The sequence below is a fragment of the Anabrus simplex genome, chromosome 6 (assembly GCF_040414725.1).
Source record: "Anabrus simplex isolate iqAnaSimp1 chromosome 6, ASM4041472v1, whole genome shotgun sequence".
Classification (NCBI taxonomy): Eukaryota; Metazoa; Arthropoda; class Insecta; order Orthoptera; family Tettigoniidae; genus Anabrus; species Anabrus simplex.
Window position 1 is genome coordinate 160,481,214 of NC_090270.1, and position 17,627 is coordinate 160,498,840.

General features: G+C 41.2%; 1 protein-coding gene across 1 annotated transcript in view; it reads left to right on the plus strand.

The window, feature by feature from the left end:
* LOC136875911 (uncharacterized) overlaps nucleotides 1-17,627 on the plus strand; it is a 469,584-nt gene that overhangs the window by 197,264 nt on the left and 254,693 nt on the right. The window contains exon 4 of the mRNA XM_068228250.1: nucleotides 17,201-17,367. Within this exon, the coding sequence (XP_068084351.1) occupies nucleotides 17,201-17,367 (167 nt within the window). The remainder of the gene's footprint in view (nucleotides 1-17,200; nucleotides 17,368-17,627) is intronic.

Genomic DNA, 17,627 nt, shown 5'->3' on the forward strand with positions numbered 1-17,627 from the left:
GATCAATGAAATACCTCGACAGTTGTTGCAATCCTTCCTGTTCCCTTCCTAATAGAGAGGTGCAATTACTGTTTTTATCCAATCAGAAGGTAAACTTTTCTACCACTGTTGGTTTTTACGCAAACTTAATATAGTACAGTGTTTGATTTCCGTTACCTCAGGGCACTCTGGTATACGATTGTGATCCTTTTGTGGTCTCCCACCTCAAAGCAAGTGCCTCTTGGATGACAGGAGGCAGGTTACGGAAGTGATCAATGAAAGTCAAATGTCTGTAAACCTGAAAGCACTGATCTATAAGACGGTAGTGAAACCTATAATGCTTTATGCGACAGGACTTTGATTCATTACAAAAAGCAAAAAAATAAGGTTAATATGGAAGAAATGAGAATGTTACCCTGGCCACTGGATGTACTAGACTTAACTGGGTAGTAAATGGAAAGTCCCTGGCAAGAATTGTTGTGGCTCCCATTAGGACAAAATTAGTGAAACCTACCAACGCTGGTAATATTATGTACTTCAAAACCAAACCAAACCGCATGGCACAACAGCCCCGAAGAACTATGGCCTACCAAGCGACGGCTGCTCATCCTTAAGGCCTGCAGATTATGAGAGGTCGTGTGGTCAGCACGATGAATCCTCTCGGCCGTTATTCTTCGCTTCCTAGCCCGGATGATGCAGTTAATTCCACCGCAAAGACTGTGTTCAACAAAGGCCCTCATGCATCACGACCAAGAGGTGGATATGTACATACACAGTACGAGAGGACTGAAAGAAGTGGGAGTGTCTTCCAGCGATACGACTAAATGTATCAAGTGGCGAGCCATGCGCCGAATGGTGGACCGTGGTGTGTGGAGAACACGCTAAGGAGAAGATGGAGAACGTGGTTTATGTTTTATTCGTGTTTTCTTCCTAGTGTTAGCATCTACTGTGAACGCCAATGTATTTTCATAAAACTTATTCTGTAAGCAGATAGTAAATTGGGCCCAAAACTAACTACATGTTTTCGAGGAGGGCTCAAGTTGTTTTCCCCTTTATATTTCCGAGAGACTGACTTTACTTCCCAAGCTGAGCGGTTCAGATTGAAGGGAGTGAGCTTTCTGTACCGCGGGAAGATTTGTAATAATTATGTTGTTGCTTTTACGTCCCACGAACTACAGTACTTCTGACAGTTTTCGGAGATGCCGAGATGCCGGAATTGTGTCCCTCAGGAGTTCTTTTAAGTGCTATAAATCTACCGACACGAGGCTGACGTATTTCAGCACCTTCAAATACCACCGGAATGAGCCAGGATCGAACCTGCCAAGTTGTGGTCAGAAGACCAGCGCCTCAACCATCCGAGCCACTCAGCTCGGCTGGGCAGATTTGTAAGAAGCGCCATAAATACTTAGCGATCACGATATGAATGCGAAATATCTAAAATATGTATCATGTATATTGTTCATTGAGAGATCTGGCCTGTTGAGACTACTGTTGCCCAGTCAGGTAATCTCTTGATATTGGAATGTGACCCTCGGTACAGAATTAAAATCCTTGAACTGGACGGGAATCGAACCCGGGGTATCCGTGAAAGAAGTAGGCGTGCTACCCTTACATGACTGGCGTAACTAAAACAGACAAAGTATTGAACATTTTGAATATAATGCTACCTACATCAGAAGTTGGAAATATCTTATCTTCCCCAGATTTCGAATTGAAGACTTTACTTCCTAATGAGGCCATGTGTCACATACTTCTGTGGAATTTTAAGCTATAATTCATAAAGTATCTTCAAATTAACACATGAATCCAAACGAGTACGTCTTAGAACTGCGGAAATAGATCTAACTTGATATCGAACTATCTCCAAATCACAAAACCTTTCCTGTAAGCACTGTTCATATGGTATCATAACATACTGTCATTAGTACTATTGTTAACTGATTTCACAAGGTAGCGTAACTGATACACTATTAGCTTCTCATCAAACACGATATGTAAAGTCTCCTGATATTTCACCTTAGTAAGAGTTATATAAAATGTAACGCAGCTTTACGTGAACCAGGAAGAGAGGTTTAATTACCAAGTGAATGTTCTAAAATTTAATATTAGAAATATATAATCTGTGTAACTATTATTCGTGCCATTTAGCAGTCTCGTTATGTAGGTGTAATGTGCCTCTCTCTTACCATAATGCCCTTAGTTCGATTCTTGACTCGTCCACAGATTTTAATAATAATAATATCCACATAATGACGTAACCTAACAGCGTCACGGAAGTTCATGTACAGAAAAGATCACATATTTCCTTCCATCGTTTCATATATCAGTGACCTTTCTTATCTATCTGATTTCTCCGAAGCTCTTAAATGTGTATACTAGGTTGGCTTAACATTATTTCCTATATATCACCGAAGCAGAAACGATTATTAAGAACAAAGGTCATCATTTCTTATAACTTTCACCTAACTCCCTAGCATCAACCGAATCTGTTGACGAAATCAATCCTTGGGTTTAAAGGTGAAAACTCTGTATATGCGTTACTGACACCCTCAAGGCTATAAAACTGTTTTCCTTGAAGAGATTATGTCGTAGACTGTAGTTAGAAGGTCCAACATCTCCACTGTTTATTGGGTAAGGTTGTAGTTCTACACTATACAAAGAAAACCATGGCAGAACAGCCCAGAAGGGCCATGGCCTACCAAGCGACCGTTGCTCAGCCCGAAGGCCTGAAGATTAAGAGGTGCCGTGTTGTAACTATTTGATAAATACTGATAAATAAAATCATAAATAAAAATATATAAATAAAATTACTCAAAAACTTAATAAAATTAATAAGCATAATTAACCGAACTGTCCGTAGTATGGGCGCCAGAGTTCACCAGAATGGATCCCTCGAATTTAGATAAGAGCATGATAAACTTTATATTCCAGCGCGTGTACATAATGCTGCGTACTGGTACATCTGCTGCAGGCCTTACCTAACCTCCTGAAAACGACTAATTAGGTAGGAACTGCACCTAGGTTCATCAATAACACTGATTCTAAAATAGCTAACTATATTCTTAACAAATTCCATGCATGAGCACCTCATCAACACACAAAATTATACATATAATACACACATAAAAATATTGCTGGAAGAACCCATATTTACAACAACAACAATAATGAAAATCGTGGGAAAACGAAAGCGAGAACTAAGCTACCATTTGTAGATAGTCCGATGAACAATGTACATGTATGAAGATAAATACCCTTCACTGTCTCTATATCAATTCGACTTACCGATTCTCATAATCGGCAGTTATCACATCACACAGATACTGTACCTTGTACTACTGTGTTCACATATTTTAACACTTGTTGTAAAGATATATACACACGTCTGTCGATCCTCAACATAAATTATGGAAAGTCTGAGATAGCTTTCACCAACATATAATGCTAGGCCGCCACAAGTGCTACAATACTTAATGCGCAAGCACTCTCCACAATCAGCCACTTTCCAAGAACATAACAAGACTACGCTCCACGAACGTTTGAAGTCCAGTCCATTGCAGCCGTGTCACTCCAGTACCGAGTATCAGCACTACTTCCTTCCTGTACAGTGCGTCAGTTGTAGTTCTCTTATACAGTGTCACTGGTTGTAGTTATCTTCCTTCTCGTTCCTCTACAATCACCCTTACAATCATCCTGGTTGCCGCCGTATGATCAACCTTTATAGACATCAACATCCCCCTCCTCTCAGATGATACGTCTGGATTGGTCCTTGCCCACCAATCATGAGTGATCTCTAGTCACGACCTTGCTCCCAAGAGATAAACAAACTCTGGGGTTTGCCTCGGATGAGTCAACGAACTTCCCTAATACAACAACAAGCTCATCTCATCACGCTGGGATATATACATGACTCATGAATTTCCCGACACAAGTACATCACAACAAACACTGGGGTAGCCATATGACTCAACCAAATTACCAGAGTTATTACAGCAATGTTTTCCCACTCGTGCAAAACAAATTACTCATACCTACATATGTGGATATCTTCCAGCTTACCAATATAAATGGCAAAATATACAAATGAAATACTGATAATAATAATAAATCGAATACTGACAATAATATCTCTAACTTCTACATATAATTCGGGGGTGTGATATATGTACTATAACAGTGTGGTCAGCACGACGGATCCTCCCGGCCATTATTCTTGGCTGTCTAGACCGGATCTACACCATCCACTTCCTGGATATTCTCTTCCGCTACTTTTCTCTGGCGGTAAGCAATGGTACGTAATACTGGTACCTTTATCATAAGTTTTTAAATGTTATTTATCGACAGCAAAATGAGTATTCAGTATTCCAGAATGTGGCACTATATTCACGAAATGAATTATCAGTTTTTATTACTCAAAAGTTAATTCCCTAATGTCTTATATCTTAGGCTCCATAGGTTGGTATGCAGCCACAAACATGAATCTGCGTTCACTTCCGATTGCTTCCAATATCAGTTTATAAGTTTTAAATCCGTTCTGCAACAGATGTTCACGTGAGTTTTGAATGAATATAAGTTAAATCAGTGCAATCACTGATCAAAATGAGTAAAATAAATACAGTAGTTACTTTACGCAATTTACTAAAATCTCTGTTTATACGGACAACTCCTGCACTGATGTTCCTCAGGGCAGTAGGATCACTTCTCACTCATTTCAATCCTAGCAAATGACAGGACTGTGGCAGCTCTGAGGTCGTCATTCTGCAGTTGATAACAAATGCCAGGAGAAGTCTGGATAATAATTTAATTTCGTGTGGCTATTTCTAGCCGGGTGCAGCCCTTGCAAGGCAGACCCTCCGATGAGGGTGGGCGGCATCTGCCATGTGTAGGTAACTGCGTGTTATTGTGGTGGAGGATAGTGTTGTGTGTGGTGTGTGAGTTACAGGAATGTTGGGGACAGCACAAACACCCAGCCAATTAACCAATGAAGGTTAAAATCCCCGACCCGGCCGGGAATCGAACCCAGGACCCTCTGAATCGAAGGCCAGTACGCTGACCGTTCAGCCAACGAGTCGGACAGGAGAAGTCTGGAGACGACGAGGGTATACCGCAGTATATCTTGAATGTGTGGAAGTTGCTATGAGTAATTAGTAAAACCTTTTACTTTCAGAAAGAAAAAAAAGCACTGATATTTTCCTTTAATGTTTGTCGATGTTCTGAATCATGAACTTGCTCCGTTAGAGCGCTCATTCAATTGATTAAAGCTGCGTACTATCATCTCCATATTTCGTACGTACGATCTAGTTGCCCACAGTTTGACTAAGCATCAACTTCACAGCCACTGGATAACAATCAATTTGATCAACATTCTAAAATTCAACCACAACGGCTTTGATGAACCGCCGATTGAGTTTCTCTCCCATTGCATTCCCCTATCATGATCACACAAAAGGAGTCATTTTCCGTCGCATCTCATTAAGTATTCCCAAAAGTGGTGACCCACAGGATTTTTAAGAAGTTGTTTCAAGATACCTGAGTTACAGTAGTTCATATGGATTCAGCTCTTCGACCTTCGAACGCTATGAAGTATTAAGTCCTGGTACTTAGCAGCTATAGCTTTGGAAACACCAACCGAACTCGATAATTCTCGGCCTTTTTTAAATGTGCATATAACCGCATTTTCTATAAATGAAGGTCGTGACTGAGTCTTCTTTTCAAGTCTAGTACCTCCAGCACTGGATCGTCGGAACCGATTTGACGCAGTTCCGATACTAGCCACTCATCCATCTTGTACCTTTCACATTTCTTCGGCCGCTGACATTAAATCATACCTTTGCCCAAGAGAGTCATAAAAGCATCGAACTATGCTTTTCTTTCTCATATTTGCACGATTATATTTTAGAAAACATGTGCAGAATATATAACACAGATTTTTTAACATCCCTTGAGGTATTCCATATATAGACCTTTTGTAGCATAATACATTTCAGCTGAGCTCGTTGTGACTGCGAGATAAAAATACATCCAGAGAATACCTAACCTATCGTGAAAGGTGAACCCCTTAGGGACTCCCCCACTGAGGGACCGTGGAGTAGCGACTAAAGGAATCCTAGATGATGCTGATATTTATCTCATTTATAAGTCTCAGTCTCCCAATATACAACTTCCTCATCCTACTTTTCATGGTCAAAACTTTTTACGTAACGTCAATTTGTTCCCTCACCATACGATGTCAGTAGACAATACCGCCTATCGCTAGTGTTTAATGGGTTGCCTAATCTTCCCCTGCACTCTAAAAGCGGCAATGCAATGGTTATCTCGAATTACATAGGATTTTACTTCCTTTTTTTACCCACCGATCGAGTTGGTCATGCGGCTGGGGGCGCGCAGCTGTGAGCTTGCATTCGGAAGATAGTGGTTCGAACCCCACTGTTGCCAGCCCTGAAGACGGTTTGCCGTGGTTTCCCATTTTCACACCAGGCAAATGCTATGGCTGTACCTTAATTAAGGCCATGGCCACCTTCTTCCCACTCCTATCCCACTCCTATTCATTTCCCATACCATCGTCGCCATAAGACCTATCTGTGCCGGTGCGATGTAAAGAAAATTGTAAAAAATATATTATAACAATAATAATAATAATAATAATAATAATAATAATAATAATAATAATAATAATAATAATAGAATGCGTTTTCTCAGAGGACCTACTTGGTCAAAAGGGAAGACAGCGTTATTAATAGCCGTACAGCGTATGCGTGTACACTGCGGTGCTCATAGCTGCTATAAACGACTGTTAAGGATAACTTCAGAGTGTAAGAGATAAGCCCGTTTATTTGTAGTACATGTGTTTCGTTTATTTCTTTGAACATTTCCTCACTATGCGACGTTATTAAACATGACCGCCTCTCACCAGTGCATAATGGGTTGCGTACGTTTCCCAGTGTACACTTGGTGCAAATAAATATACGTGAAAATGAAAACCTATAACCTAGTTTTCCAGTCAGTGACCGGGTCAGGGATGTAATGAATGAATCATATATAGGCTATTAGTACGATGGGGTTGCCACTCCCAAAGTGATTTATTAATGACTGATAGACGCTATGAAAAATCCTCCGTGGCTCAGATGGCAGCGCGTCGGCCTCTCACCGCTGGATACCGTGGTTCAAATCCCGGTCACGCCATGTGAGATTTGTGCTGGACAAAGCGGAGGCGGGACAGGTTTTTCTCCGAGTACTCCGGTTTTCCCTGTCATCTTTCATTCCAGCAACACTCTCCATTTTCATTTCATAGCATTTATCAGTAATTAATAATCACCTTGGGAGTGGCGACCCCATTGTAATAATAGCCTAAATCTGATTCATTCATTACATCCCTGACCCGGTCAATGAATGGAAAACAGGTTGTAGATTTTCATTTTCAGATGCTATGAAATGAGAATGGAGAGTGTTGCTGGAATGAACGATGACAGGGAAAACCGGAGTACCCGGAGAAAAATCTGTCCCGCCTCCGCTTTGTCCAGCACAAATCTCACATGAAGTGACCGGCATTTGAACCACGATATCCAGCGATGAGAGGCCGACGCCACTGCTGTCTGAGCCGCGGAGGCTCAAATAAATATACGTATTAAGATTAACGTATTAACGTATTAATATTAACAACCGGGTGAGTTGGCCGTGTGGTAAGGGGCCCACGGCTGTGAGCTTGCATCCGGAAGATAGTGAGTTCGAACCCCACTGTTGGCAGCCCTGAAGATGGTTTTCTGTGGTTTCTCATTTTCACACCAGGCAAATGCTGGGACTGTACCTTAATTAAGGCTACAGCCGCTTCCTTCCAACACCTACTCCTTTCCTGTCCCATCGTCGCCATAAGACCTGTCTGTGTCGGTGGGACGTAAAGCCACTAGCAAAAAAATATTAACAGAAGTAAATTATATATATATTATAAATATTTGTGGTATTAATAAAACAATGACGTGCAATATTAATTCCTTGGTAGTTGATACTTGACTTGCATGTGTGTGTCATTTCGTTGTTACAGAAAAAAAAAACGTGCTGTACGTATGATGTTTTCATGAAAACTATTTGTTTTAGGAGGAACGTGATTATGCAGATATTTTCTTGTGCAGGCTTCAGCTGTTAGGTATTCGTCTATTCAACAAAACAGACATTTTCATTAATATAGTTCAATTAAACGAGATGTCAAAGTTTTAAGATCATGTGCAAGTTTGCTGTACCGATCAGGTAAGCAATCTACAGAAGCAGACTTTCGGATTTTTAAGCCGTGTCAAAATTTGACCGTTTCCTGATGTATTCCTAGCAAATGCAGTTGGCGACTTTGAATTAAGTGGACTGAATTGGTCAAACGGTTGAATGATAACTTTCTAAGCCACAGTTAACAGGTTTCATCCCGACTCAGTCCGTTTGAAGATACGCAATACACCAGCCTCGTGTTAGTAGATTTACCGGCACGTTGAAGAAAACTTGCGGGTTAAAATTTAGGCAGCTCAGAGTCTTTGAATACCGTAAAAGTATTTACTGGGACATAAAATTATTATTATTGTTGTTCGAAATAAGTGATCCTGTTTTATTGAATCAACAATGGAGACAAGTAGCATTCGGTTAATATTAGATAAGGGTCGATATCAGTTTTTATCGATACTCGATACAATGCTTTTTGTCTCGATAGTCGATACTCCGATACTTCCATTCTTCAGATAAAATAGTAAAATACACGTTCCTAAATACAATATTATGTATTAAATACGCACTGTTATGTTAACACTTCAATATTTGTATAACTAAATTAAATTAAAATATATTACATTTCTAGTTAGTAGCTAAGATACTGTTTTATTATTCATTTTATTTTTTATTTTTAAATAAGTTAGTATCGAATACTTTTAACATATACTTTTTTGTTAAAATACAAGCATTCTCACTCTTTTGGGTTCGAGCCTTCTTCTTTTTCTGGCACATATGAGTCCTGCTGTGCTAGAAAGTCTCTCAAAATATTATTACAAGGGCTATCCATAAATATTTCAGAGTTTGTTTTCACAGCTCTGGAAACTTTGTATTTGTTTTCCAACAATCGCAAAAAAAATAAATAATAACACTTGAAAGGGAGGGAAATAACAGATCGTCTTTCAGGTATGAGGCGATTTCATCTTCAGAAGCGTTAAACGACAATGGATTTGCTGCATCAGATGGTAGTGGTGATTGAGTTTTAAGAATAAGTACGACTAGGTAACCATCTTCTCTGAACAAATAAGTTGAAATAAACATGAAAATGAATGTAAACTATTTCATTGAACGGAGGAATTCGAAAATGAATTTTAAATAATAATAATAATAATAATAATAATAATAATAAGGAGCCTCCGTGGCTCAGACGGCAGCGCGTCGACCTCTCACCGCTGGATACCGTGGTTCAAATCCCGGTCACTCCATGTGAGATTTGTGCTGGACAAAAGCGGAAGCGGGACAGGTTTTTCTCCGGGTACTCCGGTTTTCCCTGTCATCTTTCATTCCAGCAACACTCTCCATTCTCATTTCATAGCATTTACCAGTCATTAATAATCACCTTGGGAGTGGCGACCCCATTGTACTAATAGCCTATATCTGTTTCATTCATTCCAGACTGGATAACAGGGTGTAGGTTTTCATTTTCAATAATAATAATAATAATAATAATATCATTTTAAGCCGAAAAGTACACTCAAAACTTGAAATTTAGGACCTCTTGATTAATCCACTCTCACACGTAAAGTGAATATGTGAACGACGGGATCAGCAGTATTTCCGTCATCGGCTAGAATGAGTTCGAGTGTATCCTGCAGTCCGAGGCTCCGTCTTAGGCCGGAGAGATCGGAACACTCTGCGAGGATGTGGGCCACGGTGAATTCAGCACCACAAGAATACACTAGGGAGGAAGGGGGATGTCTTCCCTCTTCAGGGGGTAAGAGTGCGTAAATCTTACATGACCTATCCTCAGCCTACATAAAACTACCGCCTCTTTCCATGGAGGCCGGAAAGACGACCGCCAAACTAGGTCTCCTTCGTCACCCAGTGCAGACTGCAGAGCTTCTAATATGGCGAAAAGCTCCGCAGTATACACGCTACACACATTGGGAAGCGAGATCTTCGTGCTAATATCATGGGAGACAAAAGAGCATCCTACATTTTCCCCGATCTTAGAACCATCCGTAAATACATGTCGCACGGTCGGATACTGGTGAACGAAGCTGCTGTACAAGCACTACGTACCAGGCAGTTTAACGGGCTTCGAATAATGGATCATCTGAATAAAAATGTCAAAAACTTTACTATACTATTTTTATCCAGTATTTAAATGCAACCTATAATTTCTCCAATGTTTAAAATACAGTACCGCCTCTTGTGGTGTAGAGGTTAATGTTAATAGCTGCCATCCCGCAAGAGGCCCGGGTTTGATTCCCGGCTCCGCCACGAAATTTGAAAAGTGGTACGAGGGCTGGAACGGAATCCATTCAGCCTCGCGAGGTCAAGTGAGTAAAGGTGGTTTCAGTTCCCACCTCAGCCATCCTCGAAGTGGTTTGCCGTGGTTTCCCACTTCTCCACCAGACAAATGCCGGGATGGTACCTAACTTAAGGCCACGGCCGCTTCTTCCCTCTTCCTTGTATATCCCTCCCGAACTTCTCATCCCTCCACAAGGCCCCTGACCAGCATAACAGATGAGGCCACCTGGACGAGGCACTGGTCCTCCACCCCAATGTATCCTCACGACCCAAAGTCTCACGCTCCAGGACACTGCCCTTGAGGAGGTAGAGGTGGGATCCCTCGCTGAGTCCGAGGGAGAAACCAACCCTGGAGGGTAAACGAATTAAGAAAGAAAGACAGAAAGAAAGAAAGATTTAAATACACAGCATATTAAAATGGAATTACAATCTTACATCTTCATTTGAAGATTCAAGACACACCTGCTGATTAGCATGTTGCAGCAGCTTGGCTGTAACAGGAGTGAGAGCAGTCGAACTGCAAAAATCTCGGAGGTGTAACAACGTTGTGGTGCAACATATTTCGTTATGTTCTATTGTTGTACTGCATATTAATTTCATCCAGCAATGACTGTCTTACTGTCACAATTCCTGTTCCACTGTGTGATGGCTTCTGACGATGAGACACGACACTGTTAACAATGGGGAACACTGTGAGTTTTACACACTGCGAGTGTAGAACAACTTACGGTGAAAATGGCTTTCTCCAAAATGTTTAAAGAGTCGTTGTCGATTACTACATTACCACCCCTGCCATGAATCACAGCCACTATTTTATCCATTAACCTCCAAGTTTCTAATATCTTCTTCAATTAATTAGTAATATTTCCACACGTGTATCACTTCTTCAAATGGTATCATTCCATTGCATATATGCTGTAATGTGTAGTCCTGGCCTACAAAGTGAACAGTTGTCATGTGCTGTTGATGTCCACAAATCTGCCGGAACAGCAATGCTATTTGCATTTCGGATCCCAATTTTTACTCTGCTTTCTGATACAGTTCTGGGAGGATGTCATTTGATATGTGTTTACGAGTAGGTATAGTACATCCAGGTCCAACGTGCCGGAAAAACTGGTTAAGTCCTTTATCTTCTACAATGTTAAGTGGCTGGCTGCCGAAGCATACCATGTCGACTATTTTCCTGGTAATTACCTTCCATCTATTATCTCCCTGTTTAAATTTGTATTTACCGTCCAGAAAATATGTGAAAGCAGGCTGAAGAGTATTTGAGTACTGTGATGACGCTGATGATGATGAAGAAGACAATGACTTCGAAATGGAATGAAAGGGCACAGACTCTTCCACTGCCATTTCTTCACTTGTTACACCTTCACTACTTGGCATATTTTTGTTGAAATGTTCAGTAAAATCAATTTTATGCAGAGACATGACATGCTTCTTCACGTTTCTAGTCTTGTGAGAACTTCCTCTCGCGAGAAGCTACTTTTACAAATGCGCCAAATGGCACGGTTATTACTGACAGGATCCGACTGGAAATAGTTCCACACTTCACTCAGCTTATCCGAAAGTGACGGATTACGAAACGCACCAGCTTATGTCACTGCAAAATAACAACTGACTTGAAATTTTTAAATAGTAATCTAAAATCAAAGCCGGCCCCGTGGTGTAGGGGTAGCGTGCCTGCCTCTTACCCGGAGGCCCCGGCTTCGATTCCCGGCTAGGTCAGGGATGTTTACCTGGACCTGAGGGCTGGTTCGAGGTCCATTCAGCCTACGTGATTAGAATTGGGGAGCTATCTGACGGTGAGATAGCGGTTCCGGTCTAGAAAGCCAAGAATAATGGCCGAGAGGATTCGTCAAGCTGATCACACGCACCTCGTAATCTGCAGGCCTGCGGGCTGAGCAGCGATCGCTTGGTAGGCCAAGGCCCTTCAAGGGCTGTAGTGCCATGGGGTTGGTTTGGTTTTAACGTAGTATCGGAAAAGTATCGAACTCGTCTGCAGTAGTATTGTCCGATATCGATACCCCTTGATTTTCGAGAGTAAAGTATAGAAAATATCGAGAAACCATCCCTAGTTAATCAAACCTTCTTCTTCTTCCGCCACTTTTCCACATTCTAGTAGGGTCGCGGATGAGAACTGTCTCTCTCTCACTCACACACACACTCACACGCACGGACTTGGACCTGTTTTACGGCTGCATGCCCTTCCTGATGCCAAATCTATGTGGAGGGATTCATTCACTATTGCGTATAGTGGAGTGTTTTGGGATAGACACAGACACCCAGTTTTCGTGTCAGACAAACGCTGACAAAAGTCTCGACCCAGCCGGGAATCAAACCCGACACCCTCTTAACTGAAAGTCTCGATGCTCACTATTCAGCCAGACCATGTGGGACAGGCGTCCATCTTGTTTCCTAATAATGAGAGCATCCAGAAAGGAAAGTCATCCGTTAGATTCCTGTCTCATTATACATGATACGTTATTACTGTGTTTCATTAAGGTGAAATAGCTCATAAATTCTGATGTGTTTTTCTCCATGCCTAATATTATGAACGTGTAGTCTATGAAGCATAACCAGACAGCAAGTTTGTGAATAGCATTCCATAGAGCTACGTAAACTTATAAGCAACATAATATTTTTATGATCGTATGGAAAAAATTGCCTCAATCAACAACAAAGAAATTCCTAACAGGAACCCACCGCAACACATGTGCATGCTTTAATTAAGTAGCGTAGTCCGAAAGACAAGTGTTTACAAGTGACTATTAGATCTATATATCTATCTATCTATCTATCTATCTATCTACCATACTGTAAACTAACGAATTGCCATCTGAGTAGATCCCAGTTTCACTGGTCGAGTCGTATATAGCATCAACAATTCTTTTAGTGCGAGCGACTAGCATTCTTCGCATGTTTATAACTTATTCTTTTCCGGAGAATAACTTTCCGAACATTCATTCATTCATTCATTCATTCATTCATTCATTCATTCATTCATTCATTCATTTACTTATTTATTTCCATTGAAATTACGGCTCCCACCCACGATGATTATTATCTTTCTTTCTTTCTTTCTTTCTTTCTTTCTTTCTTTCTTTCTTTCTTTCTTTCTTAATCCGTTTGCCCTCCAGGGTTGGTTTCTCCCTCGGACTGAGTGAGGGATTCCACCTCTACCGCCTCAAGGGCAGTGTCCTGGAGCGTGAGAATTTGGGTCGGTGGATACAACTGGGGACCAGTACCTCACCCAGACGGCCTCACCTGTTATGCTGAGCAGGGGCCTTGTGCGGGGATGGGAAGACTGGAAGGGATAGACAAGGAAGAGGGAAGGAAGCGGCCATGGCCTTGAGTTAGGTACCATCCCGGTATTTGCCTGGAAAAGTGGGAAACTTCTAGGGTGGCTGAGGTGGGAATCGAATCCCCTCTACTCAAGTTGACTCCCGAGGCTGAGTGGACCCCGTTCCAGCCCTCGTACCACTTTTCAAATTTCGTGGAAAATCCGGGAATCGAACCCGGGCCTCCGGGAGTGGCAGCTAATCACGCTAACCACTACACCACAGAGGCGGATATTATTATTATTATTATTATTATTATCATTATTATTATTATTATTATTATTATTATTTATTATTATTATTATTATTATTATTATTATTATTATTATTATTATTATTATTATTATTATTATTATTAAACACTCAGTGTGGGCCGATGACCGTAGAGGTTAGGCCCCTTCAAACAACAAACAAACAAACACACTTAGTGCCCAGTAAAGACGGGCAATACGATATGGTGTTTACAAATCTCTAACGGGATGACTATGGGTAATGGAGTCGATAATAATGATAATAACAACAAGTAACATTATTTTCCACAGTTCCAGAGTTATGTAATCGCTCATAGCCATTACCTGTAAGAGTGCTGTTAAATACTGACATGAATTAATGCTAGTTGCTTTACGTCGCACCGACACAGATAGGTCTTATTGCGACGATGGGGCAGGAAAGGCCTAGGAATGGGGAGGAAGCGGCCGTGGCCTTAATTAAGGTACGGCCTCAGCATTTGCCTGGTGTGAAAATGGGAAACCACGAAAAATCATCTTCAGGGCTGCCGACAGTGGGGTTCGAACCCACTATCTCCCGGATGCGAGCTCACAGCTGCACGATCCTAACCGCACGGCCAACTCGCCTGGTATGACTTAATGGATACGATATGTTATTAATGCTCCCATTTACATAAATATCCATACTAGTGTATTAATCTGTATAGTCGTATTGCACCTGAAAGGAAACATCGACAAGATCGCTTAAAAGAGGCAAATTTTATGAAGTACAGTATAAAACTCTTAAAGAGAGTGAATTCAATAATCTAGGAATAGACCAAAGGAATGATTGATTGTGCACTGATATATGACTTCTTGCAAGTAGTTCTGATAGCTGGAGAAGAATAACTAAGTTCAAGGGAAAGATGCTGCGGAGTTACTTAATTTTTAAGTCCGACACGAGTGCAGTAGTGAGTATATATCTCATTTATTTCATATTTAACCAGAAAAGTGCCTCGTAACATGTTGTGACACGAGTTCTGTACTGTACTTTAACGAAAAATTGGAACGAATTGATGACTTGGTTGCCTTCTGTAATTTCTTTGTTCCTCACCAGAATCTTAATATTTCAGTAATGCAGTTTACATAACACAAGCGTCTCAATGCATATAATTCATATTTGTATATTGCGTGGAAGGGCCGGTGCACGGTATAGGGGTAGCGTGCTTGCCTCTCACCCGGTCAGGGCTTTTTACCTGGATCTGAGGGATGGTTCGAAGTTCACTCAACCTACGTGATTTCACTTTAGGAGCTATCTGACGGTAAGATAGCGGTCCCGGTCTACAAAGCCAAGAATAACGGCCGAGAGGATTCGTCGTGCTGATCACATGACACCTCATAATCTGCAGGCCTTCGGGGTGAGCAGCGGTCGCTTGGTAAGCCACGGTCCTTCGGAGCTGTTGCGCCATGGAGTTTGTTTTGTTTTTGGTGCCCCAAAGTTTTTTCACAGACTCTTGCAATGCGTATGAATATCCTTATTTTAGAATATGTCCTTGGGTCTCCCATAAAAAAACTCATGTATCTTCACTAGATTAGTTAAAAGGCAGTTGTAGTTCTCATGGAAGTTGATTACACTTAACTTTCATGTCTTGTACGACGATATTTTGAATGTTTTGGAACGAGGATGGAGTTTAACAGATAAGGTAACTCGCACTATTAAGGTACTATATGTTTGATATAATCAAATATTATTTATATCGCGTGGTTATCACTACTTGTGTCCGGCTCCATGGCTAAATGGTTGGTGTGCTGGCCTTCTTTGGTCAGAGGGGTCCCAGGTTCGATTCCCGGCAGATTCGGGAATTTTAACCATAATTGGTTTATTTCTCTGGCACGGGTGCTGGGTTTATGTTCGTCTTCATCGTCATTTCATCCTCATGTCGACGCGCAGGTCGCCTACGGGAGTCAAATCAAAAGACCTGCATCTGGCGAGCCGAACTTGTCCTCGGACACTCCCGCCACTAAAAGCCATACGGTACGCCATTTAATTTTCATCACTAGTTGGTTTTATATTATATTGCGATTCTTACTGACACTAAGCAAGATCATTGTTAAATTAAAAGTTGTGGTGAATAATATTGGCAGTACCGGTAATATAATGAAAGCTCCAGGATGTATCTGGTGAGCATTTGGAGCTCGAGATTTGTTTAGTTTGAGTATTTAGCGAATAACTACAAAATTAAATTAATAATAATAATAATAATAATAATAATAATAATAATAATAATAATAATAATAATAATAATAATAATAATAATGGCGTGTGACCTCCGAAGAGGCCTGTTGCAGGTCTTTCGAGCTGACGCCGTATAGGCGACCTGCGCGTCCATGAGATTGGGGTCCTACCTATTATGCATTCTAGTGATGAAGACGGCACATAAACCCAGCCTCCGAGCCATCGGAATTAACCAATGAAAGTTAAAATTCCCGACCCGGCGAGGGATTGAACACGGGGCCCTCTAGACCAATGCCAGCACGCTAACCATTTAGCCATGGACGCGGGCAGTAATAATAATACAAGTGAATAAATATAAAAGAAATCAAATACATTACATAGTTATGCATTGACTATATAGACAACGAAACGTTCAGTACGGACATATACTGTTTTACTTTTGCATGCAAACACCTTGGGCCGCAGTCTCCCAATATGTTGGCTGTCAGCTTCATCAGAATAATAGTGATATCCTGGTAACTGTGCCCTCTGGCCAAATGTAGCCTGTTACTGACGATGTTCCAGTGCGCTATTCTATCAATTTATATAAAAATAACTGCGCGTAGGTGTAATAAAATTAAAGTGTTAACATGAAAACAATAAAATTGTCGTGATAGACAGATGTTGATTGGTTAAATTCCTGGTATCTTACACCGAATTGTTCTTTGGAGCCATGGGCTAAGGCACTGTACGTTTTAAATACAGTATAGTCTATTTTTTTTTTTTTTTGCTAGGGGCTTTACGTCGCACCGACACAGATAGGTCTTATGGCGACGATGGGATAGGAAAGGCCAAGGAGTTGGAAGGAAGCGGCCGTGGCCTTAATACAGTATAGTCTATACCGATGATTGTGTCATAAAGATTACTTCAACTACTCTAACATTCCTGGCGGTGTTGTTCCGTAGGTTGGGTGAAGATGGGAAGGCGCCGTGTCCACCACCACTCCAAGTGACAGCCTGCACCCCCACCAAGTACAGAACTGCTGATGGCTCCTGCAACAACGTGCGACATCCTGAGTGGGGCAAGAGAGGAGCACCCTTCCTGAGGCTGCTCGAGCCTAACTACCATGATGGTGAGTAAGACTGCCTTCCTTATACAGAAGACACAGAAAATGTATATACCACTGGTAATATACTGGCTCTAGATCACTTGAATGGTCTATTACGATCATTTCCTGCTAATAATAAGTGCTAAGTGTTTCGCATTGGTGTATAAACTTTCAATCAATTAATTTCAACTGCGCTAATGCATTAATTTCCAGTAGACAGAAGCAGGACCAGCAGTTCTATTTATTCTGTGTTCCACGAACACATGACAATTTTTGAAACCAAA